The 13,085-nt window shown below is 43.7% G+C and overlaps 1 protein-coding gene across 1 annotated transcript; it reads left to right on the top strand.

Annotated features, from left to right (window-relative positions):
• The first annotated feature begins 741 nt into the window (after positions 1-741).
• On the top strand, positions 742-3,021 carry ATP5IF1 (ATP synthase inhibitory factor subunit 1). Its single transcript, XM_008694528.2, has 3 exons — positions 742-903; positions 996-1,078; positions 2,758-3,021. Exons 1-3 carry the CDS (start codon positions 817-819, stop codon positions 2,897-2,899), a joined length of 312 nt encoding a protein of 103 aa, XP_008692750.1. The 5' UTR covers positions 742-816; the 3' UTR covers positions 2,900-3,021.
• Positions 3,022-13,085: the final 10,064 nt, after the last annotated feature.

Consider the following 13,085-nt stretch of genomic DNA (forward strand, 5'->3'; position numbering starts at 1 on the left):
GTGAAAGGAAGGTCATGGCAAAGCCTTCCCCAGACTCCTACTTACACTCTTTTCCACTTCATTACATCACATTGTCAAAAGTCCAGTTATCAAGGCTGTTCAACTACATGTTAATGATTTTACAAATATCAATTCAGTGCCTACTTGACCAAAGCGCTGATAACTTCAGATGGTGAAAAGCACAAAGAGAGAGAGAGAGAGAAAGAACAATATGTAGCTACAATAGAATGACTAAGGAGGTCGGGGAAAGTTTCTGAGAAGGTGACTTTTAAGCTGTGACTTGAGTGACATGTCAATGCAACAAAAAAACAATGGCACCTCTTAAGAGACTACATACACATATACATATAAAAAATTTTCCCCAGAACCCTAACTAAATCGGAGCATCCTGGACACAGCCCCCCAACCCCTACTTTAGCCATCTTATGCATGCTAGTAGTCCAGGAAAGGGAAGGCTTCCTTTGGGTGTTTAATAACAACTTTGGGATTGGAATCGTGGGATGGGGTGGATGCCACGCCTCACTCTAATAGGTCCAAGAGCCCGAATTTGGACTTCTGACAGTGTTCCTCCTCCATTATTTTTCTCCAGGCCTTTGGCCCCAAAGACCTTGCTAGGGATTGGCTAACAATAGGCCCGCCTCTCACTCAGGATTCGCTGCGAACTGCAGGAACCCCGCCTTCTCCACTTCATAATTCGCTACTCCTAAGTTCATCCCGCCTCTCCTTGGAAAAGATTGGCTGCCTGGCTCCCAGAGCCACTAGCGCCTGCGGAGAGGCTGTACCGCCGGTGACTGGAGAGTTGCTGCTACAACAACAATGGCTGTCACGGCGTTGGCTGCCCGGGTGCGGCTGGGCGTGTGGAGCCTTAGGGCCATGCAAGCCCGAGGCTTCAGCTCCGAACGGGTAGGCCGGCAGTAGTGTCCGCTGCCCCAACCCTGCGCGCGGATTCCATCTCCCCTTCGCACCTTTACCGACGTTCCCATCTCTCTCCGCAGCCAGACTCCAGCGCGGGCTCGATCCGGGAGGCAGGTGGAGCCTTCGGAAAGAGAGAGCAAGCTGAAGAAGAACGATACTTCCGGTGAGGTCCACGGAGCCCCGAGTCCAGTCCAGCTCTCTCAGGGCCCTCCGATCCTACTTAAACTTAAAATCGCCCGGGCCCCTGGGTGGCTCAGTCTGTTGAGCAGCCCACTCTTGGTTTCCGCTGCGGTCGTGATCTCGGGTCGTGGGATCGAGCCCAGAATCGGGCTTGGTGCTGGGAGGAGTGTTTGCTTGGGATTCTCTCTCTCCTTCTCCCTTTGCCCCTCCTCCCCCCTCCGCTCGCTCGCACTCTCTCTTTTCTCTCTCGAATAGATAAATAAATCTTTAAAAGAAAACAAAACAAAACTTCCAATGGCCCTACCCTTCCCTCCCAGGCCCCTGGGACGCATCCCCCAATAGAACTAGCGGGCCCTGAACCCATTGCGCCCAACACTTGAGGTTCTCACTGTCGCCACCTATGGGGCGCTCCCAGTGCCCTTCCGAACAGTTCAGGGGCCCCAAACCCAAGCCATTTCCACCCGCGGGTCTCCAGAAGTCTCAAACCATGGCTTACCTCTTCCTGAGTCATTTACCATGCCCACCGACGGAGTTCTTCCCGGTCTTGCGAAATGGCTTCCAGATTCTTCCAAGACGTCTAGGACCCACTGCCCAATACTTGCAGACCCCCTGAGCCTGACTCCCTCTGCCTTCAACCACCCATAACCCCTCTACGCTTTCTTTTCTCCTCCACGTGGAATCCCAGGCTCTCCAAACCCTCAGGCATTTCTAGACCCCCACATGTCTTCAATTCAGCCGGAGCGTTTGCAACCATGGCAGCAGCTCCTGGTTGGAACCCGCCTCCCCCACTTCTTGGAGACTTACACCCTGCCCTGCCCTGCCCTGCCCTGCCCAGCCCAGCCACTGGGCTGGATAGATTTCTCTCCTGCATAAGTGTACAGAGCAGTTTGGACCTAGGGACTCTTTCCTAGCCCTAAACTATCATTTACTGACTTCTGTCCACAGTGGGGAGCAGTGTGGAACTGACCTCGCTTCTTCTTCTCCTCCTTTGGTCTAGCTTTTAACTTCTGCCCTTTAGTGCTCACTCTTAGGAATATCATCATGATACCTGCCATACCAGAGAACCAAGGCACAACCCTAATTGGGCATCAACATTTTACAGTTAAGGAAAACTAAGGCCCATATGTGCCCAAACCAACATTTGAATGTCCCTTCTTGAGACCTAAATTGGACTACCAAGTACTTTTTTTTCCCTTTCATTTTAGCCTTTGAGTGAGCCATGCATTTCCCTAGGCAAAGAAAGCCCTAGATAAATTGAGTAAGACATGGATATTTGTCCATCCTTCCCTCCTTTTGCTCTTTTTTTTCCCCTCGAAAAAAGGGATTCTGATCTCTCGGTGGTTCCTTCTAAGATATTGGGGACTTAATGTCATACCTCTCTGGAGTTTTCTAAAGAGAAATCTGAAAGGAATAACTCATAAATAATGGAATTTCAGGCACTAGCACCAGGAAAATGGAATCATTTGGTCATCCTTAAGGTGGATATATTTCAAGATGGAGTATTCTTTCACTAGTGGTGCTAGTGGATAGAAGAGGATGACCAGCCAGACTCCAGTGGGATGGGGACTCCTGTTCTTTGCCTTAGGTATCAGGGGTTATGCTTAGAGATATCTTTGGGGTGCAGGATTGGGATTTAACGGAGAGCTGCTGTATCCCTTGTAGAGCACGCAATAAAGAACAACTGGAAGCGTTGAGGAAACACCATGAAGAGGAGATCACCCATCATAAAGAGGAAATAGAGCGTCTGCAGAAGGAAATTGAGCGACACAAGAAGAAGATCAAACATCTCAAACACGATGATTAAATGTACACAGTTCCCATAGAGTAGCTACATAGCATCACCCACTTCTATGGAAACATAGTTCTGGCTTTATTAATATCTGTCTGTGTGCTGCTGACAGATTATAATAAATTGTCATCAGTGAATTGTGTCTAATGCTTTTCCACTATCTGGAGAGGGGTAGGGGGACATACTACCGGACTTCTAAAATGAATCAGATAGGAGCGCCTGGGTGGCTCGGTTCAGCTTCCAGCTCTTGATTTGGGCTCAGGTCATAATCTCAGGGTTGTGGGATGGAGCACTTCGGGCTTGGCACTCAGGGCAGAGTCTGCTTGAGATTCTCCCTCTCTCTCAAATAAATAAATAAATAAATAAATAAATCTTTTTTAAAAAATGAATCAGACAGGGTACCTACAATAGGGAGCTCAGAGACAGCACAGTGTGGTAAATGTTATGCAATTTATAGGGGGAAGGGGACTATGACAAGGAAAGACCCCTTTCTCTGTCTGACACTAGTCGTAGGTGTTCAGAGAAAGCTTGAAAAATAAACCCTAATCCAAGAAATAAGGTCAAGAGCAGTCTGGAACACAGAAATGATTGCTTAAAAGGATATAATTCAAGGCACCCTCGGTCCATTTTGCATTTACAAAGTGATTGGAGAGGGGCACCTGGCTGGCTCAGTCAGTAGGACGTGCTACTCTTCATCTCAAGGTCGTAAGTTCAAGCCCGTGTTAGGTATAGTGCTTATTAAAAAAATAAAGATTAGAGAACTCTAAAATACGAGCTAGTTATCTTTGTTCTAATTAGCCTTGTGCAAATTGAAAGAACTAGAATTAGAAGTTACGTTTTACCTATAGTCGCCCACTATTGTGGAGTGGAGACTGCCAAGTTTGTTAATCACAGAATTATTTCTTAGATTATATTTTGCATTGCTGAGTGTTCTTGATTCAAATTTGATTGTAAAGCTTAACTCAATTATTACACAAACTAGTTGTTTAACTCCTCCAGGACAAAAAAGAAAGAAAAAAGACATTTTGGGCCAATAGCAAGACCGTTTCAATTCACCAGTTTAATAAATCATTTGCCCTAGAATCGTGATGAGTCCTTTGTTGTGAGACCCTATTACAAAAAGGCCTTCAGGACCATTGAAAGATAAAAGTTAGACAAGTCACTGACCCTACTCCTGCAGACAAGATACTAGATACCTGTTTCCAAAACACATGCCATGGTGCTGCTAGTGGAAGGTTTATAAACACATACAGCGGTGTGAATGCTAAGATTCAAGTGGCCAGCAATAAAATTACCTCAGAGATGCAGCGCAAAAAATGATCGTAAGTCACACGCCTTTTTTTTAAACTTTACAACAGTACAAAGTTTGAAAAGTTAAAAACTAGTTCAATAAGTAATATCTTCCATTTTGCATTTTTGTGAGCCTTTCCCCCAACCGCTACTAAAAGGCTTACAAAATCCCGTAAGTTTGTAGATGGTAGTGCTCTCGTGATTTCTAATCAACAATTGCCTTGTTAGGAGTGATGTTCCTGAGTACCATCTGCTCTTAAGATCTATCTTCAATTAAAGTCACTCTAATAATGATCAAATATAGCAAGCAAAAAGTTGAAACTTTAAAATGATGATGAAGAGTAAGCTTGAATTCTTAGGAAGATAAATAATTTTTGGAGCAGCTTAATTTAAGACTACCTGAACTTTATAAAAGTGGTAACTCATGGTCTTTTTGTTGTAATGTACCTGCGGTTAATTTTTCTATCCTGCTATAATAAAAGTAAGATATAACAATTATTTAAAAATACATTTTTTAAAAATCAAGTAAATGTATTTGCTTAAATATATCTTTGTTAAAATCCTAAGATAATTTATGTGATTTGAACCAGTAATCACAGACACATAGTACAGGTCATAAGATTCCCTAGAAGCACCCCAGATGTTTCTTGGAATTTGGAAAATACTAGAGCAGGGTTTTTGTTTTCATTTTTAAGATTTTATTTATTTATTCGTCTGAGAGAGACTGAAAGAGAACAAGCAGAGGGAGAAGCAGGCTCCCTGCTGAGCAAGGGGCCCCATGCAGGACTTAATCCCAGGACCCTGGGACCATGACGTCAGCGAAGGCAGATGCTTAACCAACTGAGCCACCCAGGCGTACCTACAGCAGAGTTTCTTTTTTTTTTTTTTTTTTTTTTAAGATTTTATTTATTTATTTGACAGAGATAGAGACAGCCAGCGAGAGAGGGAACACAAGCAGGGGGAGTGGGAGAGGAAGAAGCAGGCTCATACCGGAGGAGCCTGATGTGGGACTTGATCCCAGAACGCCGGGATCACGCCCTGAGCCGAAGGCAGACGCTTAACCGCTGTGCCACCCAGGCGCCCCTACAGCAGAGTTTCTTAAAGTGCCCAAAAGCCAGCAGCATCAGATCACCTGGGAGCTTGTTAGAAAGGCAAGTTCTCAGGCCCCATCACAGACCTGCTAAAACCAAGGGTTGAACCCAGGAATCTGTTTAACAAGCTTCCCCAAGTGATTCTAATGTCCACCAAAGTTTGAGGACCACTGTAGTTTCTCATGACCTTTGCTGGCATACACTTTTATAAAGGCAGATTATTAAGTATAATAATGCATGTATCTAATATTCTTCGTATGCTATTTCAGAATGAAAAGATGTGTTAAGATTATTCTTGTACAAAACATATTAACATTTGAGAGCATAGCATTCCCCGGAATAAAATCCTTTTTGGTTACAAGTAACAGACCACCAACACAGTCTGACTTAAGGAGGAGAAAAAGAGTGATTTTTTGAAAGAACAGGGGCTATTGTCTCAGAATCTCAAGAAAACTTGAACAAATGAAACTTGGGAAAGGCCGGGACCAGAGAAACTCTGAGAACTGCAAGAGCAGATTTGTTGACGCAGCTTCCTAACCAACTGTGTCAGAATCATTGGAGTGTTCTTTTTTTTTTAAGATTTCTATGGAATTTTACGCAATGAAATTATTTAACAATTGCACAACAACTTATATTTATGAGTATGTCATAATTACTTGCTCTTTAAATCTCGTGAGATTTCTGGCAAATAGATCCATGCCATTAGTTTATTTTTTTTTAATTTAAATTCAATTAGCCAACATATAGTACATACTTAGTGTTCAATAACTTATCAGTTGCGTATAACACCCAGTGTTCATCACATCACGTGCCCTCCTTAATGCCCATCACCCAATTTTACAAGCAAAGTAACCAAAGCAGGGAATTGTGAAGTTTCTCAAGGTCACACAACCAGGTTTCTGCTGAGCAAGAACTTTCCTTCAAAGCTCTTTCTCCCACAGGGGCACCTGGGTGGCTCAGTTGGTTAAGTGTCGTTCACCTTTGGCTCAGGTCATTATCCCGTGGTCCTGGGATTGAGCCCTGCATCAGGCTCCTGGCTCAGTGGGGAGTCTGCTTCTCCCTCTGCCTCTCCCCCAGCTTGTGTGCTCTCTCTCAAATAAATAAAAAATCTTAAAAAAAAAAAGCTCCCGTTCCTACAAACTTAAGTTGCCATCCCAGTGTAGTGGTTCAGCTGCCCCTTATTAGTTCTTGCCTCAAAATACAGGACAGGTTGGGGGCATGCCTGAACATCTGGGAATGTGTGGTAATGGTGAAGCCTTCTGGAAGTAAATGTAGAAGTGCCAGTGGTTGGTGTTGGCATTGGCATTAGCATTTTGGCTGCATCATGAACCCTAACAGTATGTCAGTGCATGCCTAGATGATGGAAACGCACATTTGCAATAGAGTCTAGAACGAGATTTTTCACTCAGAAAGTCCAAAGTTGTAATTCCCAACCCAGGAAGCACATCAAAATACCCGAGAGCTTTAAAATTAAGCCAAAGCCTTAGGACCAATAAATCCAAATCTCTGAGACTGGAGTGTGAGCTTGGGTATTTTCAAAACCTCGCCCTTTTTCCAGTATGTGACCAGAGTTGTGAACCACTGGTATAAAGGATCCCTGCAGATCTGTTGATATGGTTGGGCAGCCTGTTCACTGGATAAGGACACCCAAGTAAAGGGACCAGGAAGGACTAAAATTCAGCCCACACCCTGCTCATCAGTGTACTCTAGTTTAGGGGTAGCATCTACTCTGAAAGAGTCACCTTTTTATTAATTTCTATACAGAAGACCCTGGGTCTTTCCACTATTCTCGAATATGCATTGCTGTATATTCTACATATTCCACTTTCAGATTTTAAAAATATATTCATTAAAAATTATATTTAGTATTTAACACCTGCTGGGCACTTGGTATGCGCTGGAAATACAACTACAGAGTAATCACAGCGCCCTTTTTTTTTTTTTTTTTTTAGATAAGCTGTACGCCCAACATGGCGCTTGAACTCATGGCCCAGAGATCAAGAGCCACATGCTTTACCCACTGAGCCAGCCAGGAGCCCCACAGCTCCCGTCTTTAGGGAACACACAGCCTATTGGGAAAAACAAGTGGTTAAATAATGCGGGAAGTGTTCTAATGGGAGTGAGTGCAGAATGCTGGAGGAAGGACACTGGGCAGCATTCCACCCAGACCTGGGACTCAAAGGGACCTCATGATGGAAGAGGTATAACAGGTCAGGTAAAAGGGATGGGATGACATTCAAGGCTGAGTGACAGCATTTGAAGAACTCCGGCATTGAGAGATACCACAAGTTATTGGGAATCTGGAGGATGGAGGGAACGATGGGGAGGAGGAGATAGCATGCTAGTTTCTACCAATCTTCCAAGGGCTGGGCTGGCCACTTATAAGCTTACTCACTATATCCTACTCCTCACTCCTTCCTTCCTCCTTCCTTCTTTCCATCCTCTCTCCCTCCCTCTCTTCGGCCTTTCCCTTTTCTCTTTAGGTAGACTCTTTATTAGAGCAGAAAACTACTAAACTACTTGTACCGCACATTGAGAAATCTTAACTTTGGGAACTAGAAATGAACCAAAAGCTTTCAAGCAGACAAAGGAACAAAGAAGCATGGGGACACACATGCCACTGCTTCTCTTGGTGCCACCTGGCACAACCTCACAATTGGCAGACCCCACAAATTCCTTTTTGCTCACCACTCTTGTTAATTGAGATAAAATTCCCATAAAATTAATCATTAACCATATAAAGTGTAAAATTCAGTGACGTTTAGTATATTCACGACATTGTACAAACATCACCTCTAGTCTTTTGAAACATTTTCATCGCCTCAAAAATTCCATTCCCATTTAGCAGTCACTCTTCATTTCCCCCTCCACCCAACTACTAGTCTGCTTTCTGTCTCTAAAGACTTACCTATTCTGAATATTTCATATAAATGTAATCACAGGATATGTGACCTTTTGAATCTGGCTTCTTTCACTTAACATAACGTTTACAAGGTTCATCCATGTAGCATATTTTTAGCGCTTCATTCGTTTTTTATGGCAGAGTAATATTCCATCGTATGGCATATCACTCGGTTAGCCATTCATCAGTTGATGGGCATTTGGCTTGTTTCTATTTTTTTGGCTATTATGAACAGTGCTGCTAAAAACATTCTCGTAGGAGTACTTGTTTGGACACTTGCTTTCAGTTCTCCTGGATACACACCTAAGAGAGGAATTGTGGCGGAGTCACAGGGCAATTCCATGTTTAACTTATTGGGGAACTGCCAAACTTTTCCCAGAGCAGCTGCAGCATTTTGTGTTCCCATCAGCAATGTACAAGAGTTCCGACCTCCCTGTATCCTCAACAACATTTGTTATTTCTGGCTTTTTGATTCTAGCTGTCCAGTGGTTGTAAAATTACGTTATGGTTTTGATTTGCATTTCCCTGGTGGCAAATGATATCGAGCATCTTTTTGTGTGCTTACTGGCCATTTGTATACCTTCTTTTAAGAGATAGCTATTCAAGGGATGCCTGGATGGCTCAGTCAGTTAAGCGTCCAGCTCTTGGTTTCTGCTCAGGTCATGATCTCAGGGTCATGAGATTGAGCCCCGCATGGGGCTCCGCACTCAGCAGGGAGACTGCTTGAGATTCTCTCTCTCCCTCTCCCTCTGCCCCTCCCCCCACACATGTGTGCTCTCTCGCTCGCTCTCTCTCAAATAAATAAATAAATAAATAAATAAAATCTTTTTTAAAAAGATGTCTATTCAAGTCCTTTACATATTTTGAATTGTATCGTTTGTCTTTTGGTTGTTGAGTTGTTGTTGTTTTTCTTAAGATTTTTTATATTTGACAGAGAGAGAGCACGAGTAGAAGGGAGAGGCAGAGGGAGAGGAAGAGGGACACGCAGACTCCCCACTGAGCACAGAGCCCGAGGTGGGGCTCAACATGGGGCTCCATCCCAGGACCCTGAGATCATGACCTGAGCCGAAGGCAGATGCTTAGCCAACTGAGCCACCCAGGCGTCCCTGACAAAAATTTCTTTGAACACTGGAATTTAGCAGCCTCTTCCTTTGTGAAGCAGAGTCTCCTGGGTGCTGTACGTACTGATTAGATTCCAGCCTTCCAAAAAGGTTTATTCTGACCATTTTTGCCAGTGTAGTGGCTGTTTTAGTGGACAGAACAATTCCTCCAGCTCCCAACTCTAACATTTTTGATCACTGGTGCTTTTTAAAAATGGGAAATTCTAACTTCTACCTCAGATCTCATGAATTAGAATATTGAGGAAAGGTCCAGTAATCTGCATTTTTAAAAGATTTTATTTATTTAGAGAGACCGTGCACGTGTGTGCATGTGAGAGTGGAGGGAGGGCAGAAGGAGAGGGAGAGGGAGACTCTCAAGCAGACTCTGTGCTGAGCGTGGAGCCTGACATGGGGCTCAATCCCACAACCCGAGATCATGACCTGAGCCAAAACCAAGAGTTGGTCCTTTAACCAATTGAGCCACCCAGGCACCCACAGTAACCTGCATTTTAATACAGCTGTTGATCAGGACTGTGACTCAGATCTAACAAGAGTCTACTTTGCAAATTCCCAATTCTTGGGGATGACTCAGGCCCCGCTTGAGTCAGACAATCCCACTTACTCTACAGGGCCGGGGCCAGCAGAGCACGGTCATAGCCCACTCTTGTATATGGGATAGTTTCTATAGGTGGGATTGTGAGCCCGGCAGACATCTTAAGAGTCACCTACTGTGATCATTAACTCAAAGATCCTGATGAAATCCACTCTGAATGTTTCTTATCAACTTACTCCCTATGCTCTTATGCCTAGTGTATCTTCCTCCATCTTTCCAAATGGATTGAGGCATTGCTGTCCGTTTTCTGATGACGTTGGAAGTGTTTTTCCATTTGGTGCCTCTAAGTTTCTCATTCCATTCTCCATATCTGTAGCCCTAAAAACAAAAGTTATTTAGCTCTTGGGAGAAAGATGCCATGAATTGAAAATCACCTGGTCTGTGAAACCATAGGATTCTTCTAGGAGTGTATAATTCATTTATTTATTCATTAATTTATTAAAACGTATATCTATTGAATGCCGTCTATGTTCCTGGCACTGTGCTAGGTGCCGGAATACAACAGAAAACCAAACAAAGTCCTGCCTTCCTGGAGTGTCCACAACGTGAGAAAGGCAAAAATAAACAAGTTTGTACATTAGGTAGAAGAAAAATAAAGTAGGGTAAGGGGATATAAAATGGCTGAAATTGAACTATTTTATATAGTGTGAGCAGGTAAGGTTGTCACCTTATTGAGTGACCTGATAAGAGACAGGACTAAAGAATATAATAACAGGGGCGCCTGGCTGGTTCAGTTGGAAGATCGTGCGACTCCTAATCTTGTGATCATGATTTAGCCCTTGTTGCACGTAGAGATTACTTTAAAAAATAAATAATAAAAGGTGTGGAAAAAAAAGAATATAGTAACATAAGCTATGAAGATACAGAGCATTTCAAGCTGAAGTCCAATAGCAAAGGCAAAGGCTTTGGGACAAAGGTGGCTTAACATGGTCAAAGCAAAGTAGCAAGTACAGCTGGAGCAGAGTGAGCAGGGGGAGTGAGACCCTGGTGATATTGCACATCCGGTAGCCAAATTTCCACCTCTGAACATTCCGTTCCATCTGTTTTTGTCGTTGTTGTTGTTTTACATTCCATTAGGTTTTATGCCAACAGGCTCGCTTTGGCCTAGTCTTATAAAAAACAAACCAGCACTGGGGCGCCTGGGTGGCGCAGTCGTTGAGCGTCTGCCTTCGGCTAGGGGCGTGATCCCGGCGTTCCAGGATCGAGTCCCACATCAGGCTCCTCCGCTGGGAGCCTGCTTCTTCCTCTCCTACTCCCCTGCTGTGTTCCCTCTCTCGCTGGCTGTCTCTCTGTCAAGTGAATAAATAAAATATTAAAAAAAAAAAAAAACCAATACCTCGAGTTAATGAGTGAAGAACCAAATGAGGGAGTTAAAAGAGACAGTGAGATGAGAATCCGTGGTTCTAATTCCCACTCGGCCACTACCTTACACTTTGACCTTGAGCAAGGGTGGCATTGAGCAAGAGTGAATGAAAAGAGAAGCAAGTGAAGGTGAAAGGAAAGGCACAGAACCTCATAGGGCTTTGAATGCCATGGTAAGGCGTCTTGACCCTGTCCAGAGGTTTCAAAGTCAGCATCCTACAGAAACCAAGCCAGTAATGTAAATGAGTCAAGTGGTCTATGTGTTACTATTATGGAAACTGAGAACTGGCGGAGACAAGCCCGGCTTCCTAGTCCTGATGATGGCACCAGGAATGGAGGCCCAGTGTTAACATATCTTACTTGTTTTCTAAGATAATTCGCAATTGGGGGATTTAACAAAAATCTCCTAATTTTTAAAGCTTAGCGACTTATTCAATTTTTTGTTAAACCCAGACAACTGAACAATATATTTCAGCAGACCAAATATGACCCATTGTATGTCCAAACACAGTCTGGAAAATGAAAGCCATGAAGAGTTTTGTCCAGTAGTACTTGGTCAGACCACTTTCAGGGATCTTTGCTTAGCTGAGCTATTCATATTTATTTCTGTTTTCCTCACCTGTTTAATCCTGGCAGTATTCAGCTCTGCACTCCAGCCTGAAGCACAGCACTAGGTCCATCATAGACTTTACTAGGGATTGAAATCCCCTCAAAAGTCATGTGTTGAAGCCCTAACCCCCAATGCAATGGTATTTGGAACTGGGTCCTTTGGAAAGTAATTAGGTTTAGATGAAGATATGAGGGTGGGGCCCTCAATGATGGGATTCGTGCCCTTATAAGAAAAGACTCCAGAAAGCTTACTTTCTAGCTCCTGGCCATGGAAGGACACCGCAAGAAGGTGGCCATCTGCAAGCCAGGAAGAGAGCTCTCACCAGAACTCAACCATGCTGGCACCCTAATCTTAGACTCCCAGCCTCCAGAACGGTGATAAAATAAATATCTGTTGTTTAGGCAACCCTGTCTATGGAATTCTGTTATGGCAGCCTGAACCTTGAAGACAAGCATCAAAAATGTTCAAAAATAAACTTCTTAAAGTTTTTACAATTAGCATCAGGAATCTCAAAATATATTTGCTCATAGCCTTCAACTCATGAATTTTCTTCTAGAAATTTGACCTAAAGAATGAATCAGGAGTAAAATACAATAATTTTTATGCTAAGAGTTTTATCTCATCTTGATAATGTAGTGGAAAATTGGGAGGAAAACCCTAAACCTCCAGCAGTAGGGATCAAGGAACAAATTATATCACACAAAAGCATTCCACAACCATTAAAAATTATGTTTGGGGGGCACCTGGGTGGCTCAATCAGTTGGGTGTCCAACTCTTGGTTTTGTCTCAGGTTATGACCTCACAGTCATGGGATCCAGCCCTGTGTTGACTCCATGTTCAGTGTGGAATTGGCTTCAATTTCTTTCTCCCTCCCCCTCCGCCCCTCCCCATTAGCATGCATTCTCTCTCTCTCTCTCTCAAATAAGTAAACAAAATCTTTTTTAAAATTATGTTTGGGGTGCCAGGCTGGTTCAGTTGGTAGAGCATGCAACTCTTGATCTTGGGGTCATGAGTTCAAACCCCACTTGCAGATAGAGCTTACTTTAAAAAAATTCATTGAAGGGGCACCTGGTGGCTCAGTTGTTTGAGCGACAGACTCTTGGTTTTGGCCCAGGTCACGATCTCAGGGTTGTGGAATTGAGTCCCACATCAGGCTCCATGAGATTCTCTCTGTCCTTTTCCCTCTGCTCCTCCACTCCCCACCCTGCTCTTGCTCTTGCTCTTGCTCTCTCT

Source organism: Ursus maritimus, unplaced genomic scaffold (genome assembly GCF_017311325.1).
Source record: "Ursus maritimus isolate PB19 unplaced genomic scaffold, ASM1731132v1 scaffold_32, whole genome shotgun sequence".
NCBI lineage: Eukaryota > Metazoa > Chordata > Mammalia > Carnivora > Ursidae > Ursus > Ursus maritimus.